This window comes from Enoplosus armatus, chromosome 15, assembly GCF_043641665.1.
Source record: "Enoplosus armatus isolate fEnoArm2 chromosome 15, fEnoArm2.hap1, whole genome shotgun sequence".
NCBI classification, from domain to species: Eukaryota; Metazoa; Chordata; class Actinopteri; order Centrarchiformes; family Enoplosidae; genus Enoplosus; species Enoplosus armatus.
In genome coordinates, this window is record NC_092194.1 from 13,951,487 (window position 1) to 13,966,053 (window position 14,567).

The 14,567-nt window shown below is 40.3% G+C and overlaps 1 protein-coding gene across 1 annotated transcript in view; it reads right to left on the minus strand.

Moving 5' to 3' along the window:
- cdin1 (CDAN1 interacting nuclease 1) overlaps positions 1-14,567 on the minus strand; it is a 53,388-nt gene that overhangs the window by 11,915 nt on the left and 26,906 nt on the right. The window contains exon 11 of the mRNA XM_070920612.1: positions 14,421-14,526. Coding sequence (XP_070776713.1) covers positions 14,421-14,526 — 106 coding nt within the window. The remainder of the gene's footprint in view (positions 1-14,420; positions 14,527-14,567) is intronic.

Here is a 14,567-nt window from a genome sequence, read left to right on the forward strand (position 1 = left end):
AATGTTTAAAACAGAGATTCCACAGTTTGCAAACACACGACCTGAGCAAAGTTAGCATCAATATTTGAACAAGAACGTCACATCAACACTGCCTTGATCTTATGTACAGAGGCCCTGAAATGCCCCGTATTAAGCAACAACGCTGACACTTTCAATGCAGCGCTTCTACACTAGTCTCTGGGCATTCAGGGCAAAAAAATGAACAACATAAAATCAACACAGAAGAATTCAGTTAAAACCAAGGCAATATGCCGAATGGTGAAATCCCAAGGCACATTTTCATTCAGTCAAACTGGGACGAGGAGACAAACAAACTGTTATCAGCAAGATCTGTGATGGACATCTAACTCTACTTCTGATCTTTACCTCAAGTGACGGCTGGAATGCCATCTGAGGAGAAAAAAAGGAAAGAAAGAAAGAAAGAGAAAAGCCGTCACCGGGAAGTTGTAATAGGAAATTGCTCTTGGCAACTATTTGTTCAAGCACCAGATTTTTTTCATCTTTATGCCAACCCAGCGAGCCCCCATTGGAAAACAGGGCAGGTCCCCCTAATGAGTAATCTATTTCAAAGCAGTCGTGTCTGGGCATGACAGTTTACTGAGAGGCTTGAAGAACTGGTAATTACCAGTGTTACGGGGCAATTAATGCATATTACACTGCGGCACTCATGGCGGTGACTGTCAGCTCCCCAATAAAAATGAGCACTCTTCAGCTAAAGGGTGACATTAATTGGGCCCTTAATGACTATGCAGAGGAACCAAGCCAAATAGGAACAAAACAGGGGACTCGCTCTGACTCCAGCAGAGGGCTGGAAATTGGACTAAAAATGAGATTAATTGCTGTTTAGAAAAAAAAGAAGGGAAAAAATGTGGCGAGGGGAAGGGGGAGAAACAGGTTGGAATTATAGGGTGCAGAGAGCAAGGGCTGCTCATACAAATGACAATTCAATTAATTATATTATACTGTATTTTCTATACCTTAAGGAGTGCAGACAGGCCTCAGGCCCATTTCGAGGGCTTTGTCTTGATATGTTGCTCATTGTACAAACAGTTACATGTACATGTTTCCCACAGCACCCACACACAGAGTCATGGTGCATATGCTAAATTTAATGAATATATCTAAAATCCTCATTTAAGTGAAAATAAGCTTCCCTACATAACACAAAGAAGGCATATATATATATATATATATATATATATATATATATATATATATATATATATATATATATATATATATATATATATATAAATATATATATATAGCTGTGATGAATGTAAAGGAGATCAGCTAGTTGGGCCTTCCATAATGTGCAATAGAGAAACATCATCTTAAGAAGCAGGTATTGAGAGTTTCTGGGTTACACACTTTCCTATGAAGCCTAAGGCCTTAAGTATGTCTTTCCACTTAAAACAGTCCATAAAAACATTAAGCAAAGCTTAAAAGTAAATCTGCCAAATTGCAGGCCTTCCACCCCCAGAAATGTTTGTTCAGAAGGAGATCAAGGATGTGGTGAAGACATGAAGTAATTCTGATTAATGTTGCTAAAGCTAGGCACGTACTGAACACCACCTGAATATGCAAGCCCCAAATCAGGAAAATATCAGCATGCAAAACATGCCGTCATTTGCATACATTTTTGATTTTGGATTTCCTTGCTATTTAAATATGCAGTTAGAAATAGTCCAGCACTGCCTCTTGCGCTGTCACGCTGCACACTCACACTGTCATTGGTCCTGATAGAACTCTTCCGCTTCAAAGGGAGCTTTGCAATGGAGAGGAGAATGAGCAAATATTTGAATTGCAAAAATACATCATCTTGCGAGGGGAGAAAATTCAAGACAACTTTTTAGAGTTAAAGACACCCCCAACCCCCAGCAAGCTAACCCTCTGCACACAGCATAAAAAAGTCAACATATTCATAGCGGAAGCGCTCTCCTCGCTAATTTACCATATCCAAATTTGTGTAATGGGATATGACACATTTTAGAGGGGATTGAGGAAAATAAAAACTTTAATTTGAGAAGAGAACCATAAAATGTTTAAGCTGCCCCTGTATTTAACTGAAATCCACCACACAAATCCAGGTTCTCAGACAACCTGACATGGGTTTGATTACAGACTGAAGTGTAATTAGCTACTTAAAGTTATCCTCTGGTAGGTTGGAGTGAGCAGTACCACCACCGCAGCTACAGCAGATATTTCAGCATAACTAAAGAGACCTTTAGATTCTACAGGAATACCTCTACCCTCAGGATTCAGCACAGCCAGTTTACAGCCACTTACATGTGATCACTGCAGGAGAATCTCTGACAGCTTCCAACTTGTGCAGAAGTTAGTGAAAAAATAGTGCAATAAATAATCTTCATGACAAATCAATAATATGGCTCACAGCATATTTGAAAGTATGAGCTCCCCAATGTGATGCCAGGATAAACAGAACATTTAAGCCAAAAGTTACAAGTCTAGCCATGAAGGCCATGAACAACATTAAAAGCAATAAATACCCATCTTCAGACATCTGAAAAAATACCCCTGCAAAAGGGGGAAAACTGTGTTTATGATTGTAAATTTATTTACCACAGGCTGAGAACTACCTTGAATTTTAAATCAGGGGAAAAAGTGAGTGTCTCAAACACATACTCAGAAAATGTCTAGGACATGTGGAGAATTACTGTGAGTTGCAAAATAAACTGTGGAAAGACGGGCAATAAGCTACTGGTGGAAAAAAAAAACTCAAGGCTACATTTATTTTTTTAGCATGTCAAAGCTTTGACAAATAGTTTGTGTATTCCGTACAATAATTAGAGAAACAAATGAAGTTTACAGTGTTACCTTATTCTTGAATTATCTAAACATCATTCTTGAATATGAGTAAACCTGTGATCACAGTCTTAAAATGCTTTATTCTTGTAATCTCTTAACATACAGTTAGCATTACCCAGAGCTTCTTAATACGAACCTCCCACTGGTCCAACCCATCTGTGGCCTCTACTCCTTGTGACTCGCCTACGTGTAGACAACTTGGAGACAGGTCTGAGCAGAAATCAAACCTGAATGATGGATAGCTTTACTGCACAATGACCTCTGTCACTGGGCTCTTGCCCTAAATCAATGCTGGCGATAAGGGCTCTGCGCCAGCACTCACCTTGGTATGTTCACCAGCAGACCTTATCTATGGCAGGAGGAAGTGTGAGTAATAACTTAAGACAAGCCACGACAAAACCACTAACTCCACCTTGTCAAACAGAATTTACAATGTATATCACGTATACCCCCCCCCCCCCCCCCCACCGCTGTTGCTGCTGTTAAAACAGTAATTATGAGAATGAAAGACATTTGGGACTTTGTGTTTGGGAGATTAACCTGTTGTAAGATGGTGGGAGAGCTTTGCAATATCTTTGGTCCGAGTGGGGTTCATATAGACTGAGGACAAACATACACTGATTCTTGATACACTGGCATGCCCATACACTTTCATTCACAAAATTATGAATAAGATCCTTAAATTTCACCGTTGTCAGGTCTGTGTGGAGCGGCCGACATTTCAGTGATGCACACAAGGAGAGGTTGGAGGTCAAAGTTGAGGGGAGGGCTGACAGGAAGTAGAAGCAAAGACTTTATGAAGATTACAGCATTGAGAACTCTAAGACCTTTCAGTAGTTTTTCATTTGACTGTGTGTGTGCGTGTGATAAAGTGTGTGTGTGTGTGTGTGTGACATAGAGAGAGACATGGAGAGCAGAGCGAGAGAGCGAGCATGCTTCCAGGCAGTCGCATCAAAATGGAGAGAGAGACCAAACATGACATCAAACGTGGCAATTAGCTGACCCCTTTCTCCCAGAGTCACAGTTTGAAAAGCTCTGCCTTTAAAAACCCTGATTAAAATATGCTTGCTTTCTCATTCAAAATGACGTTTGACAAGGTTAGTAATATTTCAACTAACTGCAAAAACATTCTTGTGGCTGTAATCCTTTTTTTCCATCACTTTTCAGGGGCGCAGGTAACCTCGGAGCGAGTTTCCCATGAACTCGGAGCTACAATTTGAAAACAAAACTGCTGGGAGGGGAAAGAAAAAGAAAGAGTAGTTCAAAGTTTTACTGAACCGTGTTTTGTTTCACCCGGGCAGTTGTAGCTAAAAGTTTTCTGATCATTATTCAGAGAATTTATCCCCTTTCTAATTCAAACCACAACGAATATTTAAAACAGAGCCAGTAGTCTTTTCTCTAACCGCGAGCTCTATCCTTAGCAGGGACTCAGGGGGGCTGAGGACTGTCAGCAGCTCCGGGGATTGAGTTCCTCAAACTGTTAAACCCCCTCATCACCAAATTAGGAGAGGTGTAGTCTGTAGTCCAATGGCCTCTCCAACAGAAAAGTAAAACAAAAAGTAAAGTAAGATGTAATTTAATGGTGCATGACATTATATAAAAGTAATAATATATTTTACAGGGATATACTGCACTCAAAACTTTGTCTTAAAGTTGACATTGAGCCCAAGTTTTTAAAAAAAATTTTTTTTAAAGTGCTTCAAAGAGTCAGAAAACTTAAATAAACAAAATGTAAATGGTGTCTGAGACAGTCTTTGTCAGCGTGCACTCCCGACAAAACAAGCTGAAGATAAGCAATGAATAAGGGGAAGGGATCAGAACTGGTCAGGCCAAAACTCTGTCTAAAGTTAATAGTTTTCACATCCATTCCAGTCGCAGGAGAAGAGAATGTGACGTGTCGGGCCGGACAGTGAGCCAGCCCGGGCTTAGCTGCAGCTGTGCTCAAATTGAAGTGGCACTTTCTATCAGAGGCCTTTTCGCCAGACAGCTCTATCCTGCCCTTTCACTTGTAACCTCCGTGACACACGTTACAAAAAACAAGAGTGGTCATTTAAAACACACAGCCGTCATTGAAGAGACAGATTCCGGGTTTAAACATGGGGGGGAAGATTCATGGTGCGAACGTGCCAGCTGATAGAGATATCACTCAAAATGAGAAATAGATTTCTCCGACATCTCCGTGGCGGCCGTACAAAGGGGGCGGCTCAAAGCCCCAAACTCTGCGCAGAGTTTATATTTCACTTGTTCAGAAATGTATGCCTCTGTTATCTTGCATCAGTCCAAAGGAAAAGGATTGGATATCGCCCGTTTCAACTTCCCGCCTATGATGAAACGTTACATCGACAGCGGACAGAGTTGGAATTTGGATCATATCATTACCCTGTTAACTCCTTAAGCCCTTGTCACAAAGGTTTGGTTTATGGTGCTCATTTAAAATACATAACACACAAAAAAAAACACATTGGCATTATTAACACAAGAGAGTGGAAAGAATACATTAGCAGTCATATTGAGCGCACATTTATTCGGAGAAGTTTTAATAGGGTTCAGTGGCCAAATGCATTTTTTTCCCTAATCATTTACAGACCTGACAGAGTTTGCGGAGACAAATCTGTTGACCTGATAGATCTTGTACATTAACCCCCAGAATTGATGAGCAAAATCAGAAGGTCAGCACTTGGACACAGGCTCCTCATGTGTCTTTGATTACACACTCCCACTAAGGGATAGGCAGGCAGAGATGTTTAAGCTATCAGGCAATCAGACCGCCGCGAGACGTGAAACTCAAACCAGAGACGGGAGAGGGAGAGGGCTGCCTGGGAACAAAGATGGGGGAAGAGGGTCCTGACGAAGCTCTTTAACAAATGCCAGGCCAGTGAGGAAAGACTCAGATGTGCTTGTATCTCTTTCAGTGTTGCTGGCAACAAACGCAATGAAGTGAATTAATACTGAAATATAAAGCAAAGTTCACAAAAACAAATACCTTTTCATCTGCTATTTAAATTCAGTTACTTATGGTACATCAATCAAAGTGACTGCCATGAGGTACAATCAGATATACTGTAGGTCGTACATACTGAAACAAAACAATTCAAACCATATATCGGTGTTATTTTGGGAGATGGATGAGGTCAGTTACTCTACGTAACTAAATGTAGAATGATGGGTCCAAATTCAGAACAGCATCGCTGCTTTTGATGCCATTTATTGTGGAACGGATACAGATGCTGATATGTGTTTTGGTGATGCAGGTTTCTACAAATGTGTTAAAAATGTTTCTGTTATTCTCATAATCATCTCATTTTATTAACTGCATCGTCCAAGAAGAGGAGAACCTTGTCCTCTTGGTTTAGAATATCAAAAGCTTTGTTATAGGTATAAATCACCAAAAGCTTTTTTATCAGGATCTTTCTGCAGTCAATACACACAGAGGTCAAAAACTGGAACGGAAATTCATTCAGGACTTGTTGGGAATTACAAGACTAGAAAAAGATTTAAATGTACCGAAAGGCAAAACAAGAAGGTGAAATGACTGGAAAAGAAAGAAAATAAGCTTGGGTGGTAAAAAAAACAACAACAAAAAAAACAAGGTTATGTGAGGGACAGTGGGCCTATAAAAAGAAACCTACTGTCTAGATTATCTATAAGGAACCACTTATCACAAGCGGCCAGCTCCACACAGTGACTGATGGGCCTCCACAGACCACGACTACCAGCACATTATCTGGTACACACAGAGCTGCTCTTTAAACACAAAGGCAGAAATATGAAGCATTGTTTCCTTCGCTGTCATTTGTTTAAAAATATTATATTTATTCTTAGTCTGAAATAGAAAGAGTGTTTACTGTTTTCATGCACAGAAGTACACAAGACAATGCTGTCCAACACATAAATCAGAGCAAAGATAAATTGGCTAAACTAAACCATTCATTTCATGTAAAAGATTTAAACCCAAGTAGCTCTTAAAAAGGTTCAATTAAATCTTGAAGTATACTATTAAAAATGAGAACAAGTAACCTACACCATACATGGAGTAATGCTACTCACAGTGAGTCAAGTCAACCTACCAAAATAAATGTACTAGAGAAAAACATCAAGGAATTTGTAATCCCCCCAAAAAGCTGTTAAACACTTGCAATGTCATGAAATCGCACGTCCAGAACTAAAATATGCATTCCTCCCTCTATCCATGTGAACCGTGGAAGAACTAAAAGCCCTCTCTCTATACCAAATGCCATTCGTTAAAACAAAATGTCAGAGCCATATTGGTCGATAGAATAACAAAAGGCCAGATTGTTTCTATTCAATTGGGATTTTTTTTTTTTTTACCAGTAAAGAATACGCTATTTTTTTCCTGCACTTTTCTTGCTCGCATTTATTTCCTGTGACAGGCCACAGAACTCATGGTCCAGTGCTCTCCTTAGGCCATGGGAGGACAGTGGAGGAATCATCTGATGACTCCTGGCTTTCCTCATCCTCCCTTACAGAGAGGTTAAGACACAATTAAGTGTGTTAAGATGCTTTTGAAGCAGCTGTGGAGGTGCATGAAATGAAATACTTAAAGGGCCTCGAAAGCATTAAATATTTGTGCTGTAGCTTTATGTCTACTGAGCTTACATGGAGAGAATGTGTTTATAAAAATCCTCTTAAACTACCTTTAGCCTTTATGATAGATTCAGCAAATTATTCAGCAAAATTTAAGAGCACAACCTTTGTGTGATAAGACAAATAGCCTATAATTATCTTCCTAGTTCTCGCTTATCTCTCTGTAACTTTCTACAGATGCGAAGATATCCAGCAGTGTGCTCACATGCCTTCGTGTGATACAAAACAAACACAATGCATTGTGTGCAAATTTGTCTTAACTATCTCAGTGTCAAGAAAATATGACTGCAAATTTTACGTCACATGGGGTGTAATGTGGACCTGAATGTCTTTTGGGGGTCAGGCAGCCATCGACATTCTCCTGTTAGATTGAGTTTTACAAAGAGCCATTCTAATCCTTGCCCACTACTCTGTGCCTTTGACAAATGCTGCTGACTTCTTCCTGGAATGAAACCCAGAAGGTCACTGTAGAAGGAAGAAAAAAAAAGAAGGGGAAAAAGGCAGCGAGGCCGAGAAAATGAGGGGGGAGAAAAAAAATGTGCGTCCCTGTAAGTCTGATGACATACATCGTGAAAGCTGACAAAAAATGTGCGTTAATCTTTTAAAAAGTTCCATAGCAAAACAGGAATTCATGGAGTAGACATGCTTGCACCTCATTTTACTGGAGGCTTTCTTCTCCATCTCAGTGTCACAGGAAAGCAGAAAGACAGGAGGAGGGATATATATCGCTGGGGTGCCGCTTTCTGTCCCGCTCCTCGTTTATACACACAGCGGCCGTGTCAAAGCTGCTCTCACACTCAATGGTAAATGACAAATTTGGATAATGCACACATACAACCCTACAAAAATAAATAGGAGACATGGAGGCTTAACCGGAGCTAAATCCTGAGGCTGCTGGAGACCTGAGAGTGCGGATTACACCCCAGACGCCTTAAACAATGCACCCAAATGTGCATCCTTAAAAGCATGAAATCCTTGAAGCATCAGAGCCGACTTGTCATTTGCCATTAATATTCCAAGTTGCTTGTGCTTTGGGGGCCAACATTGCACTTCTGTGTGCTGATGTGCCCTAAAACAAACACTTGCAAAGCCCTAAAGGAACCACCATTGTGGATAGCTATTTTTCTAGCTGTGGAATATTCTACGAGAGGATGTCATAACAAAGGAAACAATAAAAGAGGCCACGTTCCTGCACTGCATGGGGTATCCATAACTATAAATAGGAGGAAGGCAATGTCAGAGGGGCTCACGCTTTACCAGGAAAACTGATATTTGTGCTTTCAAAAAGCAGAGGAAATTAAGTTCTAACTACAATTTTCTATGCATATTAAGTAAATAAAAACTCCACAACTTTAAAACCCCGTAACCCGGGAAAAGCAACCTCATAAACATCACAATAGAAATGCTTGTATATGAAACTAAATATACATTGGTATTGGTAGGTGCAGTAATGCAGCTATTCACATATTGGATCACTATCTAGTCAATACGATTTATTCTTTAAAGGCCAATTTTTATTTTATTTTGCCCCCTTTGTTTGTTGTGCACATCTCTGACAGGAAGGTGGAGTATAAGTATGGCAGGGCACAGGTCTTGGAGGTGTCACATTGTCACCCCAGAAGTGCCAGTACCTGTCCTCGGGGATGGTCCTGTAATGTCCAGCCTCATTGGATCAGCAGCAGCCACGACCTGTGGGCGCCCTCTCTCAGGTGACATCCCCTATCTGCTCTGGCTCTATGATGGGCCAGCTGCTGCTGAGGCTTATATTACTCGTATGCTACTATTGCATAAAATGGGACCTGGCTATTACCAACACATATATGTACACTCTTTATGCACATGCAAGTATTTCTAAATATCAGCAAACGCCTTTATTCCTATTTAACCAGTCATAGGCGTAAAAGCAAACTGCACATCTAAGGATCTAGGCATAAAGATAAAGGTATTATCAGCTGGAACAGTTGTGTTATTACACTCCACTTATTAAGCATTCCCGTCGTTCCTGCTTTGGAAAGTTCAACAAAAAATGATGGACATGTCCATTAAAAAAGGACAATATGTACAATATCTTGAATCAAAAAATTAATTTCATGTCGCAAGTGGATTGACGGTTCTGAGAATATAACAAAATTACCATGCAATTTCAGCTGTAAAATCTACAGCATACAGTTCCAGATATAATTGGAAAAAGTTCACAAAGACCTCAAGATGTCTAATTGCAGTTGTGTCAACTAATATAAAACATCCCATAAATCAGATTTTTGTCTATTCATTAGCCAATGTGTCAGCGAGCAGATTAGTGATGTTGTAGGAACAGTCTGGTGAGTCTTCAGAATTATGACTTCCTCATTAATTGTAGTTTTGCTTCCATTACATGCACCAAAAAAAATGTTACAACAAAGGACGAGTACTAATCTCATTTGCGCAAAACAGACTTGAATGGAGATCAATATGCACTTTTGGAGCATGAGAATCTTCTGCTGGTAATTACGTGAGGACATAAATTATCCACATTACAACAGGCGACGACATTCAAAATTACTAAAAAACAAAAAGAGCCACATGAAACATAATGCATGTGCGTGCATTTCAAGTCCCAACAAATTTCCAAGTGGTCAAGCCAGATGATGTATAATGGCAAAACCAAAAGTCTTAACCCTCATTTCATATCAGGGAGAAATGAGGCATACTGTCCCATTATATTGCTATAAATCATTTTTTGTGGACGGCTGACAGCTTTTTATCAGATCTAACCTTTTCAAGCCTCCATTAAGAGAGCTAACATTTTCAACTCTGACACATTTGCAGTTTACGAATCTCACAGCTGATTTACTTTGGGAGGGGGCACGCTGGCGTCCATGCTCATTTCCACACAGGCTGTCCATTGTGTTGGACTGGGTGGAATGGGGGAGGGAAAATAGGAAACAGCGAAGAGAAGAACGGTCTCTGAATCTATTTATTTAACTCTACATTACCCTTTTAATCTGCTACACTACAGTGCAAAGTAGTTTTGCTGCTGAAAAGCTATTTTGTGGTAAACAGTATATTCTGATGTACACTATTGATTCTTTCATGGTACACACAACTGCTGCATGGAGGACAATTAAGGGCCTCAAAGATCCCAAATAATCTTACAAATGAATGAGTGGACTCTCAGAGAGGAGATGTGGTGAGATACGGAAAAAGCAAAGACTAGGCAAATAAAAATACAAACAACAAGCATTATATCAATTTAAGAGGAGCCCTTGTAGCCATTTGTGTCAGATGTTTGCTTTGTGACTGTGCTTTGATGAGAAAGGATGTAGTCTTAATGTTTTGACTGATTTTTGTTTAGTATTTTTTGTACAAGCTGTGATACACACTCTCCTGACAATGAGGACCACTCATTGATCTATAGATCCTTCTATTTATCCATCCATCAAGTATCAAAACTTCTCTGGCGTCTATTGTCCTCCATTTCAGATACACTGCCTTTACAAAAGACTGACAACAATATATTAAGTTACTAAACCTCACAGACACCACTACAGTAGCATGGTCAAAATATTGGATGGATGGATGGATTAAATATTTGATGAGATAAACTAATCAGACAAGTACGAGGGCAGAACTTTAGTGGCTGCTCTGAGAGTTAGGGAAGGAACTTTGCCAACCATAATTGATTTAAGTACACCGTAATCAAGGAAGGGCAGTTAAGGTGGCACCACACAAGGGTCCATATTTCATTACATGCTGTGTTTAACCTTACCCACTTCTCCTAAAACACACAAGAGGCTCATTATGTGTTTAATATTCACCAGCAGGTGAATAATTTTTATGCAACTCTGATAGTTGGGCGAGATGGATAACTCAATTATCTGAGCATCCGTCAGAGCAGAGGGCTCGCCGGCTCTGGAACGCCACCAGCTAAGATTGATGGCTGGGAGACACCAATAGCTGCTGCTTCGCCATCTCATCCAGGCACTGGGCCTGAACACGCCGTTTGATTCTGCAGAAGACCGTTTTTCTCTCCATTTTTTTCTCCCTTTTATCTTTTTTCTTGGGAGCATTGTAGGTGAAGCGTCATTACCCCTCACTCCACTGAAGAGGGGTTCATTATGGGGTTAGTGTGTTGGCAAGACTATTGTTTGGATGATAAATGCAGTTGGTGAGGGCTTTAGAGGGAAAATTAGTTATGTTTTTTCTTTCTGTCTAGAAAAACATGTCCCCATAGCTCACTCTGCAATGCTTGAGGGCAAACCAAGAACAATTAACACAAGCAATGGGTGAAGCAGCTCAGTTAAAGCAAAGAGGGAATTCATGAAAAATAAGCAAATCACTGGAAATGTCAATCAGGGGCAATGAAGTAATTACAAACACTGCTGTGCGATTCCAAGGGCAGTCAAAAACGAAAACCGAAAGGTTTAGTGTCAAGCACTGAAATCTGAGTTGGAATGAGGGAATGGACAAACACCCTAAACATCAGCCCTTCAGGGCTCGTCTCATAAACTGAATCCAACTAATTAGAAGTGAAAGGAGGATGATGTCACCCCATCCCTCTCTTGTCCCCTGTTTCTCTATTGGTTTATGTTTTCGTGACTACAAAGCGCTGACCCTGAATTCACTGCCTTCACTTTAGAAACACACACAAAACACGCACATGTGCGCACACACTTGTACCTCAGATAATGCATAAGGTTTAACAATAAGAGAAAGATGAGGCACATTTTCAAATGTCAGCAGTAAATGTCAATTAAAAATTACAACGGTGCTGGAAAAGGTAGGGTCTGAAGGGACTGACAGTTTTTCTTTTTTGACACAACAATGTTTATCTGACTGGGCTGCTGGCTGACATGATGGGATCTACTTTGTCAGTTCCTTAATATACTCGGACAAGGCTGCCCACAGTGAATATCAATGAAAGACACCCGTGGGCAAATATGTAAGGCTCAGACTAACCCTAACCGTCCAATCAGCCTGTTAGTATTCTGATATTTTGACCTACTGTAAACTAATACCACCAGTACCAAAGAGGAAGACCAAAGACAGATTAATGCCACTTCAATGCAAACGAAGAAAGAACATTGACTTAGGCAGTGAAATATTTATGGAGACATCTGATCTCCATGTCACGCTGCCCGTGGTGCTAATCAAATGAGCTCTTTTCACATTATTTTAAGTTTGACTGAGACAGCAATCATTTAAGTACTTTCTCATCGAACATAGTCTAGGAATGTTCTGGAGCTTAAGCAAAGCCTTTTTATAGTCACCAACTTTCTTAGCGACATTAAATGAGGCCTAACAAAGATGGTAACCATCAAAGATTGGCCCTTTTTAAATTCACACCTCAGTGACTTTTAGTTCCTGACGTCTACAACAGTAAAAGAAAATGACAGAGCTTTTTCTTCTGGAAGCAGGCCATTTCCAAATAAAACTATGAGAAAATAAAACACACCACTGATTATGACCTTGACCTCATCTCCCGCATTTTAACTGCTCAATGATATTGGATGAGTCATCTTCCCTGAAAATCAAATGATTGTTCTGCTGGCAGCTTCTGAGGGAAATCAGTAGGTCAGTCATCTATTTTTAAAAAAACACATGTAAAAAAAAAAAACTGTCTAAGAGGTTATTGCTTGAAATACAGATTCATTTTGCATTATTTGTAGGATATATGGAAGCCTCCCCAGATATTATGAAGAGTATGAAGGGGTTATGAATTAAAAAAAACATGTATTACCAACTTAGTTTGTATATTGTATGCTAGAATAGCTATTTTGAATGTATATCGGTTATCTTTATCAGGAAAACCATAATATAAATAAGTATTTTGTAATCTCTGATAGACAGACAATAGAAGGATTTTTTTAGGTTGGGGAACAACGCATACGAAAACATACATGAAAATACATTCATCATAAACAGCTTCTCATTATGTGCTGTAGTCTCCTGATCTGGTGCTGCGCATGCACCAAGGAAACAAAAACAAAGAGAGAAAGAGAGAGTCCGGCTGTGCCTGGGGTCTGGAACCTCCTGGCGTTCCAGCACCATGTCACAACATGTCAGCTGGCCGTCACGGCTGAGGGGGGCCGGGGCCATAGCAAGGCGAATGGAGGCAGTGTGGGCGACTTTTCAACTTGGTGACTGGAACCTTGTGCCAAGGGAGGCTGTGATGTGAAGACCATGTGTGAGCGACCCCTACTCCTCTCTGTGTGTGCCTCAACACAAAAGTTGTTCTACCTGATCACTTGAAATGAAGCCAATATAACACTGAGTACTGTGCTGAATGATTTGGGTAATGGCTGGGGACACTTTGCATGACAGGTGCTCATAGTAAATTTTACTGGCAATGAATAGGGAAAGACTGACATATGCAATTTATTCAATGGCTGGGACAATTCAGGACATTTTCAGCCTTTAAAATAAGAACTAGCACATGAATGACTAAATAAAAAGGGGAATAACCTTATAACCCCGCTTGTAAGGAGTGTGTTTTCACAGTGTGATGAGAAAAAATAAATAAAGTTGGTGTTCTCTGTGGGTAGACTGCATAAATACAATGCGTACACATACACACACCTCTGTCCCCCAAGGTCAGACCACGAGGGCCCGTTCCTGTCCAAAAGGTTCTCATGACAACAGATGCAACGGATTAATCATCCATTTCCCAGCTTCCCTTCCTTCCAAAACAATATGTGTACTCTGGAAAACAATCAAGCTCTCAGGCAGACCTCTTCAGGCTGTAAAAGGCTCCAATGACAGGAGTGGATGTGGAAGTAGTGTGATGTACAGATGTACCATATGGAAGTGTGGGGTTAGTGTGGCCAGGGAGGAAGTGGTTAGCGTTGGTAGACAGAGATATGGTGTGTCTTGATAATACTGATAAAGCTGATTGTGGTTAGTGGTCAAAAAGGAGTTATAAACAATACGCAAACAGGGAAAACAGGAGTTGCAACATTCTATGGTTAGTTAGAAAAAGAGGTTAGAATACAAAGAGACAGATTCACCTGTTCCAGTAGCTCCAGAACTGCTCGTTGAGATAGGTGCGATGACTGTGGTCGTCTCCGAATGAGGCTTTGCTCTCAATCCAGTGTACAATGTGTCCCTCCACGGCTTTTTCAGAAACAGAAACACACAACACTCATGAAACCAGT